The sequence below is a fragment of the Zosterops lateralis genome, assembly GCF_965231275.1.
Source record: "Zosterops lateralis genome assembly, chromosome: 29".
Classification (NCBI taxonomy): Eukaryota; Metazoa; Chordata; class Aves; order Passeriformes; family Zosteropidae; genus Zosterops; species Zosterops lateralis.
Genome location: NC_139789.1, coordinates 1,662,367 through 1,684,073, shown reverse-complemented (window position 1 = coordinate 1,684,073; position 21,707 = coordinate 1,662,367). Strand labels below are relative to the sequence as shown.

Here is a 21,707-nt window from a genome sequence, read left to right as displayed (position 1 = left end):
ACTATCCATCCCTCCTCAAACCTTGAGTCAGGGAAAAAACTGGTCAGATCTTTAGTGACCTGTGACTACAGAAAGAAGTGAAAATCTGTAATTAGCAGCCACCTGGCTTAATGATGATTAGGAACCCCACATTGTGCAGCAGCAGAGAGAAACCTCCCAATGACTGACAGCTTCACCCATCTCCAGGTCCAGCCATTCCCACAAACAATTCCCATTCCCACAAACAATTCCCATTCCTCACACGTACCATTTTCAACAGTCTTCTGTGGAGATTTGCTTTCCAATGATATTGTTGCAATTTTCCTCTCAATTCTAGTGGGAAAATAGAAAGATTATAGCACCTAGAGCAAATCTTCTGTTGCACATTTACCCTCACAATCAATACTCCTCAAGATCAGGTTTTATCTGATGAGAGAGTTTAAAAACCAACTCAGCCCCACAGTTTTGTGTCACTAAAGGAATTTACAAGCACAAAAAAACCCACCACGAACTTTAGACAGGAGCTATTACAGAATTACTGCACTAGGATTAGTGCATGCTCAGAGAACTTTGGTTTTGTATTTTTTTCAAAACAAGAAGTAGAACTACATATCTGTAGTGGTCATTTATCACAGAACCATAGGATGGTTTGGGTTGGGAGGGACCTTAATGCTCATTCCATTCCACCCCTCCCACAGGCAGGGACATCTTCCACTGTCCCAGGTTGGTCCAAGCCCCATCCAGCCTGGCCTGGGACATTTCCAGGGATCCAGAGGCAGCCACAGCTGCTCTGGGCACCCTGTGCCAGGCCCTCAGCACCTTCACAAGGGAAAATTTCTTCCCAATATTCCATCTAACTCTGCCCTTGGACAGCTTTCCAGCATCTTAAACAAGAAAAATATTGCATCCCATAGGCAGACAAAGAGTGGCAAATAATCCATTTCCAGAGTAACGCATCAATAGTTTGGGGCAGGAACTGAAGAATTTTAAAGAAAGTTTCAAACTGGGAGTGAGCAGGAGACAGATCCTTAGAGATCACACACAACCTCAGTGCTCCTACAAAGCAGCACAGTAAGAAAATTACAGGATCCCAGAATATCCTGAGAGTTGGAAGGGACCCACACGGATCATCAGTGCAGCCCCTGTCCCTGCACAGACACCCCAACAATCCCACCCTGAGCATCCCTGAGAGCGTTGTCCAAATGCTCCTGGAGCTCTGGCAGCCTTGGGGCTGGGACCATTCCCTGGGGAGCCTGGGCAGTGCCCCAGCAGCCTCAGGGGGAAGAACCTTTCCCTGAGCTCCATCCCAAGCCCTGACACAGCTCCAGCCCTTCCTGGGCTCCTGTCCCTGTCCCAGAGCAGAGCTCAGTCTCTGCCCCTCCTCCTCCCCTTGGGAGGAGCTGCAGCCCCTGAGGAGCCTCCCCTCAGTCTCCTCCATCTCTCAGTCATTTCTTCACCATTTAACTCCAGGGCCAGACCCTGCCAGCCTTGCAAACACAGCAGCAGCAGGTTCCCACATTCTGCTGCCTGAATACCTTCCCTGTTCGCAGCTTCAGCCACATAAGAGGTTTGGGATAATGGGATGGGCCTTCAAGCAAGGGGAACAAAGAAGCTTAAACACACCCCTCCTGCTGAGAGCAGTGCTATTAGCCCTGATAGAAACCTCATCCTGAAACTGTGCCTGTGCATTCACCTGCTGCTATTGTGCTCATCCTCAGAGCCCTGCTCGTCATCCGATGTCAGGGGGGAGTAATGGACACCGTTGCTCTGAACGAGGGGCTTCTCCTTTTTCAGCACTGGGGGCTGGTCATTGTCCTGGTAAGGAACAGGAGAGTTCTTCAGGGAGTTTTCAGGAGAGGAAATGGCTGTTATTTCTAAGGGCTGGTTAATGTTATTGACCTGGGTGAGAAGGAAAGAAAGCAGTTACAGATGAGAGTATCCCTGGAAAGGCATCGTGTTAAGGATTTTCATGCAGGTTTAACTTGCTCTGGGACATCAGACAGCAGCTGATTTAGCACTGCTGCCTCTACCTTCCACCTCCTGCATTAGAACCAGGGGTGAAAGTTTAAATGTAACTTGGAAAAATAGCTAATTTTCATTCTTTGATTTTATGTCTGAAATCAAAAATGACAACCTGGGATAAACCTTTTCTTCTCAAACTAAACTGCAGGATCACATGCACACAACTCTCTAGCTGGCTTCATTAGCAAGAATGCCATATGCTTCTGGCACTCCTCTGCTGTTTAGTCAATCTTAGCTTAAACTATTTTCAAAATATTGAATCTACAGCCTCAAAAATCAACTTCACTGCAGAAACAAGCTCTTTGTCATGAGGGAAGAGATTATTTTTAATTTTTAATGCTCTGACAGCAAAGAGCTCTTTGAAGACGTTCTGCTTATACACAAACTGTTCACCAACTCAGTGAAAGCGAGAGGCAGAATTGCTGCAAGGAGCCTTCACAGCAATTCCAGCTCCAGCCTGGGAGTTTATCCCTAATTCCAAGAGCTTTCTCAAAGCACAGCTCTGACATTGTTTTATACTACAACGACACAGACTTTGAGATTCAGAAGGCTGAAAATTACTTTTTTATTTTTGGGATGTGGGTTTTTTTAATACTATTTTACACAGGCCAATTTGATTGGTGAAACAAATGCAAATCTCTTCAATCACATTGGTCAGAGCAGAGGGGCATCGAGAAGAAGTCCCTTCGAGGAAAAGGGATGAATAGCATAGGTACAGTTACAAAATATTCCTCCTGTTTAGAGGAAATTCTCTGGGAAAAGAGTTTCAGAAAACCAAAACACCCCAGGCACAGAACCAGGACTACACAGCTCCTCCTGCAGGCTCTTACCATGGAGTTGATATTGAGGGGTGACCCCGAGGGCTGTGCAAAGAGCCCGGCCACCGAGGGCAGGGGTTTGCGTTTCGGGGAGACGGCGGCGCTCCCGCCGGGATTGCCGGTGCAGGATCTCTTCCGCCGGCCGCGCTTCTTCCCGTCCTGCGCCTGGGCCTGGCCGCCCGCGGGCACGGGGCTGTGCTTGCTGGAAGGGGATTGTTTTACATGTCCTGTATTAGGAGAGATTGTAAAGATGATTCTCCTCTTGGCCTCGTTCTCAGGATCTGAAAACGCTGCATCAGACTGCAGGTCCCCCTTTGTTCCTTCGGCAAAGATCTTCTGAGCCTCTGCACCCTGCAGTCCCCCTGCCAGGCCCTGGGCCGGGCCACTTAAGCGGGGGCTCGAGTGCTGCTGAGCAGGGGAGTTCTGCCCAGAGTTCCTCATCATTAGCAAAGGATGTTGTGGAGTGGAACTCCGAGACCCTACAGAGTTAAAAAGACTCCCAGAGTCGTCCAGAGCTGCCTGATCAACACTATGGTTAAGATGGGCTGGGCTGTTTGTAAGATTTCCATTGACTGCCACGGAGCCAGAAGAGTAAGAAAAACCTGTTGAGAGGGAAAGTATAGATCATTGCTGGGGCTGAGCGAGAGAGAGGTCACCGAGTACAGGGCTGGGAGGGCTGGAGGGATTCCAGCTCTGCCTGGAGAGCAGCCAGTGGCTCTGGACTATAAGGGAAACACACGGCTGCTTTTCCATGGGGCAATGAGAATGTGGCTCTGGGTGCTGAGGTGCCAGCTGGGGGTTAGGGGCTTCCACTGCTCTCTTCCTAGTTCAGGAAAATTCACTGGTGTATGGAGATATCCCATAGAACAGGTGCTCCTCCCAGTTTTACATGGAATTCAAGTTTACGCTTTGAACTATTACCCCTTTTGAAATCAGGGTTCCTCTACTCTCAACTCCTTCCTTTCATCAAGGAAATGAATGGCCTGACTCAGTCCTTCCCTTCCCCAAAAAAAGGACTTTGCCATCCAGACAGCCCACCTCCTACAAATTCAACAAAAGGCTGTGACTTAGGAAGTGACAGGGGACCTTCAAAGACATAGTGGGAGAAAAATGCTACAAGAGAGGGAATTCAGTGTTTGCCACGGGGTATCATAAATGGGGTTTGGGCTCTAGGATGGTCTGGACTCTCTAAATGAAAAGGGCAGAAGGGAACAACATGGTAATGGTTTACAGCAAGGTTTTTTTTAAATACATCATTTGCTTTATAGAAAAATGCAGCCAAGAATTTTTGCAAAACAAATGCTGAAACAACCCAAGCCCTTCAGGGTGGTAAACACTGAGAACAAAAGTATTCTGTGATGAGAGATCAGCTGTAGAACCTAGTTTTCCTGGCCCACAAAATTCCCAGAGTAGATAAAGACCATGATTTCCATGGATGAATGAGGTCAGAAGCAATGTCTGGACCTAAAGGGATCCCCAACATCTCCCATTGGAGCTTTTCCCACCCAGGTTCTTGTGCCTTTACAGCTGCTTGTGAGGCACCTCCATAACCTGCCCAAAAAAAATTCATTCTGCTATTTAAAGACCCTGTAAAATAAAACTTTTAGAGCCAGAACACCAGCTCAGGATGCAGCTGTGCAACACTCAACAGGTTTGCCATACATCTGTGGGAATCTCTGGATCCTCACAGAATTTACAGAAGTTGTTTATTTACAACTAAAGGCACATCAATCCAACCCTTGGTGCCAGATGCACCTAAGCTGGAGACACATCAGAGCATCATCCAGTAGTTTCTGGTCTCACCCACAGTTATCCAGCACTTCAGGGCTTGCAGGACCTGGCAAGAAGTGCTTGGAAAACTTGGCCATGTGTGTTTGGGAGCTGCCCCAGCACAGGAGCAGCTGTGCACAGGTGAGGCTGTTACCTGAGGTAGCCAAAGCCAGAGGCTTGTTTCCAGCAGCATTGCTTATGCCATTATGAGAACTAGCACCAATCTGCTTTTCAAGTGTCGATGAGTCTCTGCTCTGGTGAACTGGGCTGGGTGTGCTTCTCTGGGGAGAGAAACAGGCATTTCAGGAAACAGCATCACAAATCTACAGCTTAAACCAAATTCACATGCATTAGTACATCTGCCATGGGAAGTGGCTCTACTTCCTGTATGCCCTAGATTTGTTTAGAGAAAAGCATGGATCAGCACGTTATGGGGCAAAAATATAGTGGGTAATTATACTTCAGTAGTATCTTTCACACAGCAGACACCATGCAGAGAGGGAGACTCATCATCACAGGATATTCAGACTCCGGACAGCTCTGCCAGGAGCAGGAATGGCTCAGCCCACTACTGCAGCAGGGAGGAGACTGATGGTTGTATCCTGTCCCCAGGCCTGTGCTCACAAAGCTCCCCAAAACAGCCCCAAGGGGAACGTGAAGTGCATCAGGCCGTGTTCTCTGGGACATTCTCTGAGGATGTTCTCCTAAACATGGAGAACACCTGTGAAATGAAAGCCTGAACAAAAGGGAGGTGCCACTCAGGGCTGGGCAGACCCTGGTTCTGCTAAAGCCAGAAGTCTTCAGCTGGAAAAAACTGCAATGGATTCAATACTGTGAACCAGCTCCAGCTTTCCCAATATGGGATTGAAAGACAAGCCATGGATGGATTCTAACTTGCAGCTCACAGGAAAAGCAGTAAATGCTTCTCAGTTCTCTGCTGCAGCACTTCTGTGACAAACTGGTGTGAGAAACTGGACCAGGGTTTTTTGAACTCCTCCTCCACTCAAAGAGGCAAGGACTTGTCACATCTCAAAAAGAGATGGTCCAGAAGCTCTCTGCTGCAGAGCAGTCACTCACATGTGAGGTATCACAGCCCCAAGGGCTGTTCAAGCTCACCCTGCACATGTGTGAGTAGAACAGGCAGCTTTGAGGTGACTGGGACTGAAGGATTCTCTCCCAGGTTCCTGCAGAAAGCAGGGCTAAGAACAAACTGACACATGCAATTCTCTGCTTCCACTGCCACAAACTCTCAGGCTCTTCATCTAGACACACACTCCAGCCTAGGCTATCCTGAGGTATTTATTTTACTCTCCTTCCTGGCTGAACCCCCCTCCACCCCACAGAGAAAGGAGAGGAAAAATCTCCAGGATCCAAGAGTCAAGAGGATGCATCCCCCCATGATCCTCCCCCGAGGAGCAGATCTCCAGGATGAGCAGCCCATGGAGGATCCTGGGGCACCGCACCCCAATCCTGCCCACTGGGATTTTAGTTTAGGGATGGAAAGTGTTGACAATCCCTTACTCACCACCTTCTCAACACGGCTAGGTAGGACTACGCTGGCCAGAGGGATACTAACAGGGAGTTTATTGGGCTGCACTGTGCTCAGAGGAATACTGATAGGGAGGCTGGTGATAGTTTCTCCATTACTCACAGAGGTTCTCTCTCTCAAAACCTGTAAAATTAAAAGAGAAAGCAAAGTCCTTACACAGGATATTGAAAAGGTTTTTAAAGTAGTAATAACCTGCTCATTTCTATGTGTATGTCATTCCCCCACTCCTGTTTTTTTAAGGAATTACAGGACTGGGAGCAGTGACTGTAACATCAGACAGGGCAGGCATGGAGCAGCTTGGTTACCAGCACCAGGCTCCTGGGACAGCGGCATCCAACAGCACAGAAATGTGTAAATTAAAGCCACTGCTGGCCCCAAGCATCAGGAAAAGGAACCCTTAGGCAAGCTCATTTCCCTGTGTTTTGGTTAGAGCTCTGTGAAAAGCACTCAGATGTCAGATTTTGTATCTTGAGGCTCTCTGTAGCAGCCAGATGCATTTCCATGGCAACCTGCTACTGCAGGGCACCTGCTGCTCTGTGAGCCCCAGTATGCTCCATGGCTGCACCAATTACATGGACCATATTTTTTACTCTTTATTTTTCTAACTATGAAAGAGCCTCCTTTCCCAGCTCAAGCAGACACGTGCCAGAACAAACAGCATTTCCACTGCATTACTGGTGCTCAGAGAGGAGTATCTTTCTCTCCTTCTGACCAGCTCTGATTTATGGCATCACATCCACTGTATTTTGTGTCATTTCCCATGCCAAGCTGGCCACAGAACACACCATTCCTGCATTCCCCAGCCTGACCAGCCTGCCCTTTGTTGCCCCAGGGGCAGCACCTGAGCAGCAGCAGATCCTTTACCTTCTCTCCTGCACTGGGTAAGGCCGCAGGGGAGGAGGGCCGAGTTTCCTGAGGACTCAGCTTTATGCCATTTGCAATTCCAGGGCTTGGATATGTAAGGCCATTCTCTTTGACATGCTCAGCTCTGGAAGAGAGATGTACAATTGTCAGGATACCAAAGCTAGTGACAAGGAATTCCTGCACCACACTCAAGGCATTGTCCCATCTTATTTACCCCATTAGCTCTCACCGCTCCTTTTCATAAAACAAAACATTTTAAAACAGACAAACCTCCACTTTGAAAAATCTCTTTCCACAATCTAAATTACCAGTGCTATTTACACCAGCCACCACCCTCCTTCCCCATCCCTCTCACCTCTGTATCTCATTAGCTGTTGCTTTTCCATTGACTCCGTGGTCCTGATTCAAGTGTCTCCGCAGGGCGATTTTAGCAGGGGAAAACCTGGTGTAATCAGGGAGGGACAGGCTGGTCACCTTGTCTGCCTTCTGCCTGCTGCTGTGGTTGGGGGTGCAGGGCACGATGTCTTGGTCCAGGTGGGAGTTGGGGTACTGGGGGGTGTTCTGCTTGGACGAGGGCCGGCTGAAGGCGTGCTGGAGCTCGTAGGGGGTGGCGTGGCCGTTCATGGACAGCTCGGGGCTCATGCCATTGATGTGGGGCATGGGGAACTTGGAGCACTCCAGCTCCAGCTGGAACCTGCCGTGCTCAGCCTCAGAGTCACGACTCAGGTGGCTTTTGCTGTGCAGCTGTACTGACAGGGGCTCCTCTGTGGGCGTGTAGGATTTGAGCTGCAGCAGCTCCTGCTGCCGCTGACTCTTCTCAAGTTCCACGATGCTGATCTTTAAGTGAAGAGGAAAACAAAAATGAAAGACTGCACTTAGCAGTTAGTAACAAAATACTTTATGGAGTTTTGCTTCCAAATTCTTCTAAGTAAAAGTGTCCCTGCTTCGGGGAACAATGCAGAAGAGGAGACACAAAGTTTGAGAAAAAAATTCTGCTCTGAGCTTAAGACCAAAAGGCCCAAGTGAGGGGAATAGCTCAGAATCCCTGAGAAAGAACTTCTCATATCTTAAAACCAAAAGGAAGATATCTCCAATGTACAGAGTAACTCAGTACTGCACAGTCACTCCATGCCAAAGCATCCAGCAAAAGGCTGAAATAGCTCTGGAGTCAATCTCACAGGGAAAGAAAAGTTCTCCACACAAAGGAGTTTTATTTCTTGTCACTATAAGAAATGTCACTCCGGGGGAAATTATTCCAACTCTATCCCTGGAAGTGTCCAAGGCCAGGCTGGACAGAGCTTGGAGAATCTAGGACAGTGGAAGGTATCCCTGCCCAAGACAGGGGTGGAATGAGATGAGCTTTAAGGACTCTTCCAACCCAAACCAGCCTGGAATTCTGTGATTCCTGAGCTGAGACACCAGAGCACACATGAAAAACATCAGCTTGTGATTTTTAATTATAGGTAATGATACACCATGATTCCTCCTCCCACAGCATCACCCAGGAATCAGGTCATGGTATCTACTGTCTTTACAAGTTATCCACATCCTTATTTCCTAAAATCGTCTAATAGAAAGCTCAGTCTCTGGAGGAATAAAAAAGAAGAATAAACTAAAAAAAGCAGCACCTGGTTGATTCTTTCCAACCATATTTAGTGTAATACCATAAGTGGCCCATTTTCCAAGAGCTACCCCACACTGGTGACTCTGCATTTGTCTCTTGCTCTCTACCTGCAGTTCCAAACAGTGCTTTTGCTTCTCAGAAATCTGATTCTTCAAGGCCTGCTTCTCTTTCAGCAAGTTCTCCAGTGACAGCGTTGACCAATCCAGCTTCAGTTCTTCACACCGAGCCTTCAGCTGCAGGGACACAAAGGGACAGGGACAAAGAGGTCAAAACACAGCTCTCACCTCTGCACAGCACCTGGAGTTCAGCTGAGAGCAGAAACTTTGCACTGAATCTGCAAGAACCCCTTAGCCCACTGAAAAGTCCTCCCAGCTTGGTGCTGGGAGTGTGGCAGGAGGCGGCCTGGCTCTTTCTAAAATAGTGTTATCACCCACCCTCATTGCTTCCATATCCAGATATTCCCCTCACCTACCTCCTGAGGGGGCTCAGCCTGGAGAAAAGGAGGCTCAGGAGGGACCTTGTGGCTCTGCACAACTCCCTGACAGGACGGGACAGCCGGGGAGGTTGGGCTCTGCTCCCAGGGAACAGGAGGAGAGGGAACAGCCTCAGGCTGGGCCAGGGGAGGTTTAGATTGGAGATGGGTAAAATTTCTTCACTAAAAAGGTTGTCAGGCATTGGCACAGCCTGCCAGGGCAGTGGTGGAGTCCCCACCCCAGAAGTGTTCAAACAACAAGTGGCTGTGACACTTGAGGAGGTGGTGTTTTGGTGACCGTGGTGCTGGTTGATGGTTGGACTCAATCATCTGACAGGTCTTTTCCCACATTAACAGTTCCATGATTCTCTAAGTCTGAATTACCAAGATAAGCACCACAGGAGTTATGCCCAGAGCAGGCCCTGCACAAACTCCCTGTCCAGCCAGATCCAGACCCACTGACATCCAGAGCTGTCTGGGGACACATCTGAGGCCAGAGCCAACTGCCACTTCAGGCTTTGCTATGGGGTACATCAAAGGTAAAAAAAGGACTCCCTGCAGGATCCCCCCACCATCCCTCTGTTTCAAAGGACCCAGAGCAGCTAGATGATGTTTCACCCCCCAGGTTGCGCCCTGTCCTCAGCCAAAGGGCAGCACCCCCTGTTCCCAGCCCAGGGGTTGGACCTACCAGCTGCAAGCTCTGGTTCCTGAGTTCACTGTTGTCCTTCTCCAGCTGTTTTGTCTGTTCTTTCAGCTGCTGGTTGTGAGCAGAGATCTCCTTCTGAGCCTGGATCAGGTCGTTGTACGTCAGAGCTTTAACTCCCAGCTAAAAGGTGAGGGGTGAGATCAGTCAATAAGGTCCAGACACCCTCACTCCCAGTGATTGTCCCATTCCCAAGTGAACTAAGGAGATCTGCTGAACTCTGCAGCTCTCAGGACCTCTCCCAGCACTCTCCAAGACACTTTGTAGCTGCTGGGGGATCACAAGGAAGGACACAAGGATCTCAGAGCTGCTGTTCCACCCCTTCAACTGTAAAACTGGCATTTAGGCTTTTCCAGCCAACAGAACTGTCTGTGGAGACCCCCCACATTTCCTCCTGTGTTCCTGAGCTTGGTTGGCAGCACAGAGTTTGTTTGAGCAGTAGAGGATGAATCCTTCACCAAACAGCACCTGGCTGTGGTTTGTCCCCTTCCTTGGGCATTGGGCACACAATTCCAACAATAAACACAAAACATAACCAGAGAGTGACACAGATTGATTGCCCCTTTCTGAGCCTGATCTGCTGCAAAGCAGAGGCTGAAGACCTGAGGCTGCTCTGGTCTTACTTGGCTTGACCAGAAATGTTTGCATGCAGCTGACTCAGCAACACCCCCCAGCACTGAGGTACCTCATCAAGCTTCTGCTGAAACAGGCGTTTGATTTCCTCTTTCTGGGCCTGGCAGTGGGTGAACAACTGCTGGGCTGTCCCCAGCAGCTGGGCATTCTTCTCCTGGAAGAGGGAACAGTGACAAAACACACTTTTAGCACCAGCTGCAGAGCACTTTAGGAGTGAATCTGGATGCAGGAGGGTTCATCCAGCCCTGCCCCACACTCCTGGGAGCCTGGATTTCTTGGGGTGTGATACTGGTGGAGTTAAGACAGCTGAAAAGAGCTTTTAAGTAGGTTTTTTTTCCTCCTGTATGGTAAAATGCAACCAAGGCAGTCTTAAAAACTCTTTTTTATCTTCCTAGTGCATTGTGAAACAGCAGCAATAATCACATCCCACAGAGCAGAAATAGAACTGGAAAAGATTATCTGCATGAAATCTGTTCCCGAACTGGGAACTGGCTCTAAATCCCCAGAGCCCCAGTTCAGAGTTTCCCTGTCCAATACTCATGGAAGAGATGCAGTAAATTGAAATACACTGAGGGGGGAGGCAGGAAAAAAAAAACCTAAATAAGCCAAACCAGTTTTCCTACTTGTGCCACCATTATTTCAACAGGTCGCCTCAGTCACTCACAGCACATTCCCTGCCCAGAACATTCCTTAACCAGGTCCCTGCCCCCTCAATCCGTGGCCATGCACAGCAAAGGGCAGGACAGGACTGGCTGAAGAGTCTCATTTACCCAGCCCCAAATGCAGGATTAGTGCAGCAAGGGCAGGGAGCTTTGGGATTATCCTGCTCTCCACCCTGTGCTGCTGAGGCCAAGCAGGGATTGCACGGACCGAGCCACTGCTCCAGGAAAAGTGGGGAACAAGGGCAAAAAGCACCTTGGTCCTTTCCAACCTTAATAATTCCATGACTGATCTCCCAAGCAGGGAAGCAGCAGTGCTGGAAATTCCCCACATGCAGGAACACACAGACCTGGCTTGGGAAAACAGCCCCTGCAATGCTAAAGGGGCTGCTCTGGGGGATGCTGAAAAATCGTTTTTGTTTTCAACATGAGGCATTTCATTCAGCCTTCCCAGGCACTGCAGGGGCTGACAGCTCCATCTAAGGGCACTCTGGGAAGCAGCAGCTGATTTCAAAATCATTTTTACAGAGAGATTGTTATTGTACTTGAAAACCTTGCTGTAAGAGTGAGTTAGGGAACAGACCATACCCAGCCCCTCACCCAGCCAAGTTCTGCCTCTGTGAGGTTTAATTTGCCATGTAACACTCCATAAAAAAATATTTTCATACTGAATTCCTCATTTAACATTTAAGAGTGTGGAGCAGCCGATGGACACCACCACCAAGTGATGATTTTTCCACACTCCTGATTCATTCTCTGTGCAGGGCACAAGCCTTGCACACCATCATTTCATTTGTGCAGGAGACAAGATCACTTCGTGCTGATTTTCCTGACAAGTGCAGAACAAGCAGAAAAATCTGCTGCTTAAGGAAAAAGATGAAAGTTGTAAGTGCTAATTGACTGTGAAAGCAAATGGAAATAACCGCAGAAGAAGAGGTTTCCATGAACACCAGACCAGCATCAACCACTTCTCAGTAAGGAATGGGGTGGCACAAGCTAATCTCTCTCCTCTGGAGAGTTCCCAATATGGAAAATACTATCAAAAAAAGCCCTGTGGCTTTTTTTCTGACACTCTCACAACTACAGAGTGAAAGAAAGCTTCCACCGGGAATGCCAAAAGCTGGACCTGGACAGAATTTCAGACTGGTTTGGGTTAGAAGGACATTAAAGTTCATGCAGTGCCATCCCTGCCATGGGGAGGGACACCTTCCACTGTCCCAGGTTCTCCAAGCCCTGTCCAGCCTGGCCTTGGACACTGCCAGGGACCCAGGGGCAGCCACAGCTGCTCTGGGCACCCTGTGCCAGGGCCTGCCCACCCTCACAGCCAACAATTCCTTCCCAATATCCCATCCAGCCCTGCCCTCTGGCAGTAGAAAGCCATTCCCTGTGTCCTGTTCCTCCATTCCTTGTCCCCAGTCCCTCTCCAGCTCTCCTGGAGCCCCTTTAGGCCCTGGAAGGTTTTAACTGGAAGTTCAAGTTTATTGCTGAGCATTATGGGGAAAGGCACAGAAGTAGCAGGAACAGACTCTCAGCAGGGCTAATTGATCTAACTGAGACTAAGCAAGACAAGAAGGTGTTCAAGCAGGAGATCTTCTCCCTCTGCTGGTGGCTCCAGGGGAGAGAAACATCCCACTGCACAGCTCCAGGACTCTCCTTGCCTTTCCATGTCTTCCAGTCCATGATTTGGGACATTTACACTTTGCTCATCAGTGCAATCCAACACATTCTGATTACCAGTACCAAGGATGCTGTGCTAAATCCCCATACCATAACCAGTGATGACATTTTGGGTTTCTTAATCCTTATGAACTATGGCTCATGGAACCCTGGAACTGGTTTGGGTTGGGAGGGACTGTGGATCCCTGGAAGTCTCCAAGGTCAGTTTGATGGGGCCAAGGGCACCCTGGGACAGTGGAAGGTGTCCCTGCCCATGGCAGGGCTGGCACTGGATGGGCTCTGAGGTCTTTTCCAAGCCAAACAATTCTGGGATTCTGTGATTCTAAGTCAGCATTGTCAGAGGCAACAGGGGAGGTGCAGCTCTCTCATTGTACAGATTTAAGCACACAAAAAATGAGTTTGCAACAAAATCCCCAGGCAGTTGTTCAGCCTAAGCAGAACTGCTGTAAATGCACACAATTCCCATCTCCAGCACTCTTCCCCACATCCAAGGAACTTCAGAGTCTGGTAATTTTGTTTAGAAATGTTAAAAAGTGAGACCCACCTTTTCCTGCTCCAGCAACTGTTGCAGACTTGCTTTGTACTGAGGAGTTTTCATGTACGCCATGAACTGCATGTACTGGATCTTAAATGAGTCTGCAAAAAAAATCAGATGAGGAACTTCAGCAGGGGGAAAATGCCATGCCCCTGTTTACTCCATTTCCTCCCTGGCCATCTCTCCTCACTTGTCTCTCCCTTGCTTTTGATTTGGACTCTAAGTCAGACTAAGCCATTTAGGATGGATTTAGAAACATTCTGAAAATTCCTCTCCTGGTACAAAAAGAACGTTCTTCTGGTACAAAAGGGACTCTTGGATCCATCAGGTGCAGTGAAAGCCATGACAACACATCCAAAGAGGCAGAGGAAGGTGCTGAGGATGTGTTTGCATGTGCAAAGAGGGAGCTGAGTGATTTTAACACTTTGTAAGTAGAAATATTAAAAGAAATGAGCTGCAGGAGCCCAAACCAGCGTTAAGCTCAGAGCACTCAACCCGGGCCTGTTCCTTCTCCTCCCTCCACACACATGAGGAGCTCTACACCCAGTTTACTCTCCCCTCCAAGGAGCACTTGGCTTCTCATTAAACCTTTATCTCCAGCAATGACCCTTCCTCCTCCCCAGCCCTTCCATCATTAAAGCAACTCCAGGATTAAGCCCAGTCTCTTGCACAAAACAGGCACTATGTGGTGTACAGAAACCTGCAGGAGACTCAGTCCAGACAAGGGTCATTGCCCCCATCCACCCTGCCTCACAACATCCTTCAAAATAACTCTTTTTGACACAAAAAATCCCTTTAAATTACTCTTTTTCTCTCTCCTTCTCTTCGACAAGGAATGGACCATAACTGACACAAGGGCAAGAGAGCACAAGTTAAGGACATCACTGATGGTCCCCACACAGGCACAGAACCATCCTTCCAGACCATCCTGGACTGCCTCATGCCCAATGCCAAAAGCCAGAAACAGCTGGGAGGGGACAGGCAGCAGAAGATTAAAACAAAACAAAACAAAACAAAAACCCCTCTAGATTTTCCTTTATATCACTTCTTGCTCATGAAATGCACTTTTCAACCAGACCTTTGCGACCTCAGACTCTCAGACAGGACCTCACTGGCTCTGAGTTCAGCAGAGGAAATGGATTGATGTTCCCCAGGACTAAGAGAATGGTTTCATTTCAAATAAAGCTATTTCTGACTATTCCTGCTGAATCCAGGGTTGCTGTCTGTTGTGCTAAATGAGAGCTGAAACAACCTCAGAGAACAAATGTAGAGTGAAACACCAACTTCAGCAGGAGGGGAGACCTTGTGGTGATGCCAAAGGATGTGGGGGAGGCAGGAGAAGGTAGGGAGGAGATAATCCCCCTCCTGCCCCATGCTAAACCCCACAGGGGAGGTGGGCAGGCCAAGGGCAGCCTTACCTAGCAGCTTCTGTAGTGCAGGGGGGGTGGGTGTCACCAGGAGCTGGTTGGACGAATGCCGTTGCACTTTAGGAGGTAGTTGGTAATATGGGCTATGAGGTGACTTGTAGGCATCTGGAGAGACACAAACACAACCTCAGGTCAGCACTCAGGGTTTGGGACAAGGACAGAAGCTTTACCACTGAAAACAAGGCATTTGGAATGAGATCCAGCAGCTTAGTCCATCCACACGTGGCTCCAAACTGTTTGGAAGGGTATCTGTGATCCATCCTAAGAGCAGCAGCTGCGAGAAGGCTGCAGGCACAGCTCAGCTCCAGCTCCAGGCTGAGCACCCACAGACAGATCCCAGCCCCAGCCCCATCAATACATTCATCACCATCAATCAGCATTAATCCCACCCCCATACCATCAATTCATTAATGCCATCACCATTAACACATTAATCACCACCAATACATTAATCCCACCCACATCACTATTAGCACATCCATCACCATTAATCCTAGCACCAGCATCACCAAAAGGGCAGTTTTGCTGTGCTGGCAACATGGAAGTTATGCCACAAAACCAAACTCAACCTGGCAATAAAGGAAAACAAGCACACCCAGAGCTTCAGAGGCTTTTCCAGGCTTTCCCAGCACCCCTTCACTCACCCTGAGGAGAGGATGAAGATGTCTGGGAGACAGTCTGGGCATGCAGAAGTTCGAGTGCAGTTTGGTTCTTCTTGGTCTTGCGTTCAGTACTCGCTGCGTTCATTTTCTTAGGGCGCCCTCGTTTCCTCCCGGCCATTTTCCTGCCTTTCTTACTCAGCTTTTTCTTCCGAGCCTTGGAGGGAGATGGCTTTTTAACAGAATTTGCTGCAGCTTTTTCTTCTTCAGCACCAGAATCCTGAGAGATTTTGAAAAACTTTGGTCATTTCTACTTCTATATGCAGCATTCCTTTCCAGCAAACATTAATAATGGTGTTTAACTTTCTGAAAGGAAACTGATGCATTGTAGTTCAATAACTTGCCAGGGAAGTGGACTTGCTTGGGATAAGAGTTGCTCCCAAGGGGTTGTGCTCGTTCTCTTCTGGGCTTATTCATTAAAGAAAATAAAATGCTGAGGGAGGGGAACTTCAGGCAGGATTAGGTGTGATATTGGGAAGGAATTGTTGGCTGTGAGGGTGGGCAGGCTCTGGCACAGGGTGCCCAGAGCAGCTGTGGCTGCCCCTGGATCTCTGGCAGTGTCCAAGGCCAGGCTGGACAGGGCTTGGAGCAGCCTGGGACAGTGGAAGGTGTCCCTGCCATGGCAGAGGTGGCACTGGGTGGACTTTGAGGCCCCTTCCAGCCAAACTGTTCTGTGATCCTGTTAAATCTGTACCTGCTGTCTAACAAAAGCTGATTATTCATCCTTCCCTGACTACATTCCTCAACAGAATTTCACTCAAAACTCAGAGTACAATCAATACTTTATATTTTTGGATATGAACAGGCACTGCATTTCTCACAGCATTACCCAAGAAATGAAATGAGTCTTTGCAGAAGAGACTCAGCACACCCTGAACTCCATTCAGTGGGTTGTGACTCAGGGACAGCTCTGCAAACTCCTGCTGGATGCAAGCGAGGGTGGACAAGCAACTATTCATCTTGCTACACCATTTTTTTTCCCCAGAATTAGTGGTGCAACTCCCAAGTGCAGCTTTTATTAACTCACTCCATCATATTTTAGGGCACAGCAACAGCTATAGCAGTTTGTGTGCTCAGAGTAAAACCCAGCAGCCTTCCCACAGAGGCAGGCTTCTCCTGACTCAGAGCATGAGCTCATGCACAGCCACAGGAAACACATTCAGAGCCCAGAAATGCAAGATGTTCACCTTGTTTTCTTGGATCTTCGTTGGAGTTGTTGTGTTACTTTTGTTTTCTCTTTGTTGACGACGTCTAGCTGCCTCTTGTTCCTCCTGGGGGGAAGGGAGGGAGAGTTCACCATTTGCTCCTGCATTTATCACTCTTTAATACAGATCACATTGTGGCCCAGCTTAGTTTTCCACAAGAAAAAGGAACAAACTTCCTTTGGCTCAGCCCACACTCAGGTGAGAACAAGTCCTTTTTCACCTCCAGAGGGGATTAAATCTCAATCTCTCAACCTCTTCCTATATTCTCCTCTCCCAGCCACATATTGCTGTATCAGGTTTCATTTGGATATTATCCTTATTAATTTATTATTATTATTATTATGTATTTCAATAGCTTCCCCATATCTCCAACATTTCATGGTGACACTTCAAAAATCTCCCACGACAGGAAATGGCAAAGCCATTAATCATCATCTCATTCAAGTTCAGTCAGCCTTAGTGAGGTGACTAATAAAAACCAAAAGCAGCAACTTTTCAGGTTGATTTTCTCCCAGGCTGACAGGAAATTTCCTTGTTCAGAGAAAAATCTCTTTTTCTGTCTGAAAAAAAAAACCTCTTTTCAGACAGGAAATTTCCAAGAGCTCAGTCAAAGCCTTTCTTGCACCTTCCAGGTGAGGTTTAATCTGCATAAGACTTCTGGCGATTCCAACACTCCTTTGATTTGAGCACATTATCAACTAAACCAGTGTCAGGTTTAAGTGTGAAAAGCAGGGAAGGTCAGAAGTATCCTCACCTTTTTTTTTTTTTTTTTTTCTTTTCTCTAAGAAGTCTTTTTTGTCCCAAATTTGAGTGGAGCAATCTGAAATAATTCCCTTTCAGAGTCCCCATGAGTCTATTCCTACAGAGCCAGTCAGCCTGAGGATGAACATTCACCTGAAGTTTTAAATTAAGTGGCCTCACTTAATTCTCTTCCTGGGAATCCATTGATTGTTTCAGGTTAGCACAGTCCCAAAAATTCTCTGGCATTTTAATTCCACCTGTAACAGCCCAGACTGCGGCAAATGACAACTCACTCTGTGCCTCCAATGGCACGTCCCAAAAGGAACATTTCAGAGCATTGCTCAGCTTCATTTCAGGAGCTGAGCACTGGGACAGATTCAAACCATCATTCCCTTCTTTAATTCCAGTTCTTTAATGAAGAAATAGCTCATTACAGACCTCCAGTGCAAGGTAAAAGCACCTTGGGGCTCCCCCATTAATTCTCTATTAGAAATCCCTTGGACATGATTGAATTAGTGCTTGATGGCATCTGAGACTTCCATTCAATTAGCTCCATGTTCTTTGCCTACCAAGAAAATCTGATTTCCTATCAATTCTGTCCACCTGTGATTAAATTCCTCACGGTGGCTGCTCCCTCACTTTGAGTTTTCTACAGAAAATGATTGAAACTTACCCTGAGTTTTGGATTTTTGAGACTAGAAAAATAGTTTTCAAGCTGAAAATAGAAAGAGAAGAGAGTCATCCTCAAAACCATGACAGATGAACACAGAAGAATAAAATATTAGCTTAAAACAAGTGCAGAACTGCAGAAATTCTGACTGCTTTGCTTCTGATAAGCTACATCAAGAAGCCATTTGCATTCATTCTTTTCAGGCACCCAGCCTGTTGTGTAACAGGGCATAATCCAACCTCTACAAGGTTTTATCATCCCCACCACTGCCTGGCCTTGTTTTAAAGCTTTGTGTCACATATCTCTCCTCAGCAGAGGCTGATTTTCAATGAAGTTATTTTCACTGAAGCTGCAGCACCTCGTACTCCATCATTTATCTGCACTCTGGCACATTCCTGCACAAAAGCTTTGTTAGACAACAGCAGAGTAAGGAAAACAGCCTTACTATCCCACTGCAGAAACCTTGGGGTGGGAAAAAAGATTTGTCCACAAAGGTTTCCATTTCCACAGGGTTTGTTGGATATTATGGGGGGGCTTGGGGGCTTTTCTGTGGGGGGGGTTGGTGGTTTTTTTGGTGGGGGGGGCTGTTGTTTTTGTTTTTTATTGTTGTTGGACAGGTTTTGTTTTGTTTTCTTTAATTAAAAAAAAAAAACAACAAAAAAACAGTGAATGCATCACCATTGTTATGGAGCTTGGGCTGCCTCTACAGCAGCTGAGAATTTTACTAAAATTGAGATTTACTGGTTGAATATGACTGAATTAAATGGTCTGTGCACCAGAGGAATCAAAGCCCCACCGAGTCTTTCCTCTATGAGGAAATTACAGCAGGAGACCCCAGTTCTGAGGAGCTGTAGAAGGAATTATATCAGTGAATCTCTGCAATAAATCAGCACTGCCGCTAACCCCAGGGTGTGTGGAACCCTGGAGCAGCCAGAGTTTTGTTTGCACCCTTAGGTGTGTAAATCCACAAAGGGACAGGGACACAAGGCCCAGGGAGAAGGATGTGGAGCTGCAAATGCTGCCCTGGAGCAGGGCAGAGGCTCCTGGCCCCATGGCAGCCCCAGTACTCACTATGGTTCTGTCAATGGTGTGCAGGTAGTAGGAGACTGGTTTCCCCGTCCAGGACACGGAGCCCTTCAGTGGTGACAGCTCCACAACCCTCATGATAGTGCCAATATCTGTGGGAGGAGAGGCAGGTTAGGGGAGAGCTCAGCTGAGACCAGCCAGGCACCAACACAGAGAAATCTGCTTTGCAGATCTGACAGGAAAACGCTGCTGGAAGTTTGAGGGGAATTTCTTCCTCTCTTGCTACGTGCACCCCACAGGAAACAAACATGTGGGAGATGTACCTTTCAGCCAGCCCCCCCCAGAGTGAGTTACTCAGTTCTGGCCAACACAACTGTGTCCCACACAACTTTTCCAAGGAACAACACATGTGTGTGACAGGGTTGAATTAAACAGTCCCAGAACGTCACCAGCCCAGCCCCTGTCAGCTGCAGCTGCCCCATATTTGGACTGGGCACAAACATGTTTTGGGTTTGCTTTTTTGTCTATATTTGTTTTGTTCTCCAGAGTTAATAGCTATGGGATGCGCCTTAAACATTCCCACAAACACTGAGTGAGTGGCAGGGCTGCAGAAGAAATTATGGCACATTTCTAATTAAACACAAATGACTCAGAAGAGGCCAAAAAAAAGCAAGGTTTGGGATTCAGCAACCTCAACCACTATTTTAACCACATTTTAATACTTGTTTTCATTTGTCCCAACTCTTTCCACATTTCCACTTCTTCCTACAGATGGAACTACTAAGGACAAAAGTGGTTTTGAGGGAACTGGTGCCTCCTTCTTCAAGCTTGATCTTTTCCAGTGTTTTGTATAAATTATTTAAATGTTCATACTCAAGATCAGAGTATTTGATAGACAGGTGAGATGTGACTCAAGTCATGCTCAGGCACCAAAAAAAGCCTTGATGAATAAAAGTATTACAAAAAACCTTGTGGGGCAGCACAAAGGCAGCAGAGCAGTGACATTCCCTGTTCCATGTGCAGGGTACTGGGGAAGGCATTTCCCTGGAACTGTCACTGGAACAGGTCACTGGAACAAGCCCCAGGCCCAGCACATCCCACACAAGCTCATTTGATGTTGGTATTTCCAAAACATAATATGGTCTCAGAAAGGGATTAAGCCCTAAAATTTATTCTCACAATCCTTCCTGTTTGTAGCATGCAAAGGTACTTTTTATTCCAGGCTTTTTATCTGAATCCCTGGAAGTTTCTTACTGGTGGAAGCTGTTGACTCTCCTTCTGCTCAGCCTCTCACCCATCCAAACCCTAATTAATCATCTCAATATAATTTTAACATCAGCATTTCCATTCAGCATTAAATAACAGCTGAGATCTGAAACTTCAGCATTCTAGAAAACATTTCCAACGAATCCACCCTGGGTGGGAGCTGGAACGGGATAAAGGTCTGGCTCCACTGGCAGTCGTGGCCAGGGCTGTTCTGAGGTGAAAGAGCAGCACATGCTGCCCTCAGTCTCCCAAATGCAGCAGAGAGAGATGGAAATGGGGAAGAATCCAGGAAAGAAAAGGCTTGAGAGGCCAAAGCCCTGTATTTTTGTGGGCAGATCTAATTGAAACCTCTCCAAGTGCATTCTTGGATCTCCTCAAGCTCTGGTGGGCTCTGCAAGAGGGCTCAAGCTTCACTCAGGCTCTCTTGGCCTCATTAGCCAACTGACAGCCCGATCCCAGCTCTCCTGAGGCTTCAGGAGTTCCAGGAGCACCATTCCACTGTTTTTCCCTTTTATTTTCAAGTCCATGTCTCCAAAGAATTGGCAGTCCAGCACCCAAGGGTCAATAAGGTTGCAAACCACCAGAGGCCCCAGAACAGAATTTCAAACAGGGAAGAAAAGTGCAGGTTTGGGTGCCTGCTCTGTGGGACATCCACAAGAATTCCAGCTTAAAAATAACTTTCAAAGGCACAATTTACTTCATGACAGTCCAAAAATTACTATTCTTTAAAAGTTTAGGGCAAAATTAGACAGCACAGCTTGAGATTTAGAACTCAGTGAGTTGCTCCCCACATTTGCACAGGGAGGGAATGAGGGGGTGTTGATTTAGGGAAAATTTAGCACTGACACAGTAAATACATGTAAAGCCCAGCTTGGACTGCTCTTCTATTTGAGAAATTTCACAGAATAACCTGAACTGGAAGGGACCCACAAAGACTCAGCCCAACTTCTGCACTGACACCTCAGTTTCAACAATGAAAGTCTGAAAAAGGCAAAAAGCAGAACCAACAACATGGAATGTCCCAAAACCTCCTTAAACTTCAGCTCATGTCTTTGCAAAGGACAAGGCTGCCAAACACCAAGTCTGGTGTGTTCAGAGGAGAAGGAAAACAGGACCCTGTGTTGGCAATAAACCAGACCCAGAGCCTGGGTGCGTCTGGGTGGGGTTTGTTTGCTCAATGCACAGCACAGGAGATGTTCAAAGTTGAACATTTCACAGAATCCTGGAATGGTTTGGGTTGGGAGGGACCTCAAAGCCCATCCAGGGCTGCCCCTACCATGGGCAGGGACACCTTCCACTATCCCAGGCTGCTCCAAGCCCCAGTGTCCATCCTGGCCTTGGACATTCCAAGGGATCCAGGGGCAGCCACAGCTGCTCTGGGCACCCTGTGCCAGGGCCTCCCCACCCT

General features: G+C 47.6%; 1 protein-coding gene across 9 annotated transcripts in view; it reads right to left on the bottom strand.

Moving 5' to 3' along the window:
* The window catches only part of DOT1L (DOT1 like histone lysine methyltransferase), a 75,047-nt gene that overhangs the window by 12,986 nt on the left and 40,354 nt on the right, over positions 1-21,707 (bottom strand). For 6 of the 9 annotated variants that reach the window (XR_014591960.1, XM_083880147.1, XM_083880148.1 and 3 more), the window contains exons 11-26: positions 19,079-19,185; positions 18,011-18,052; positions 16,579-16,662; positions 15,377-15,611; positions 14,724-14,837; positions 13,315-13,406; positions 10,487-10,588; positions 9,787-9,924; positions 8,734-8,859; positions 7,358-7,839; positions 7,003-7,126; positions 6,115-6,261; positions 4,744-4,870; positions 2,832-3,421; positions 1,673-1,878; positions 248-312 (exon numbers count right to left, since the gene is read on the bottom strand). Coding sequence is in view for 8 of the 9 variants with exons in the window: in XM_083880147.1 (XP_083736273.1) it covers positions 248-312; positions 1,673-1,878; positions 2,832-3,421; positions 4,744-4,870; positions 6,115-6,261; positions 7,003-7,126; positions 7,358-7,839; positions 8,734-8,859; positions 9,787-9,924; positions 10,487-10,588; positions 13,315-13,406; positions 14,724-14,837; positions 15,377-15,611; positions 16,579-16,662; positions 18,011-18,052; positions 19,079-19,185 (2,781 nt within the window). In the remaining variant the exon portion in view is untranslated. The remainder of the gene's footprint in view (positions 1-247; positions 313-1,672; positions 1,879-2,831; positions 3,422-4,743; positions 4,871-6,114; positions 6,262-7,002; positions 7,127-7,357; positions 7,840-8,733; positions 8,860-9,786; positions 9,925-10,486; positions 10,589-13,314; positions 13,407-14,723; positions 14,838-15,376; positions 15,612-16,578; positions 16,663-18,010; positions 18,053-19,078; positions 19,186-21,707) is intronic. The other 3 variants (XM_083880151.1, XM_083880153.1, XM_083880149.1) reach the window with 3 other exon arrangements.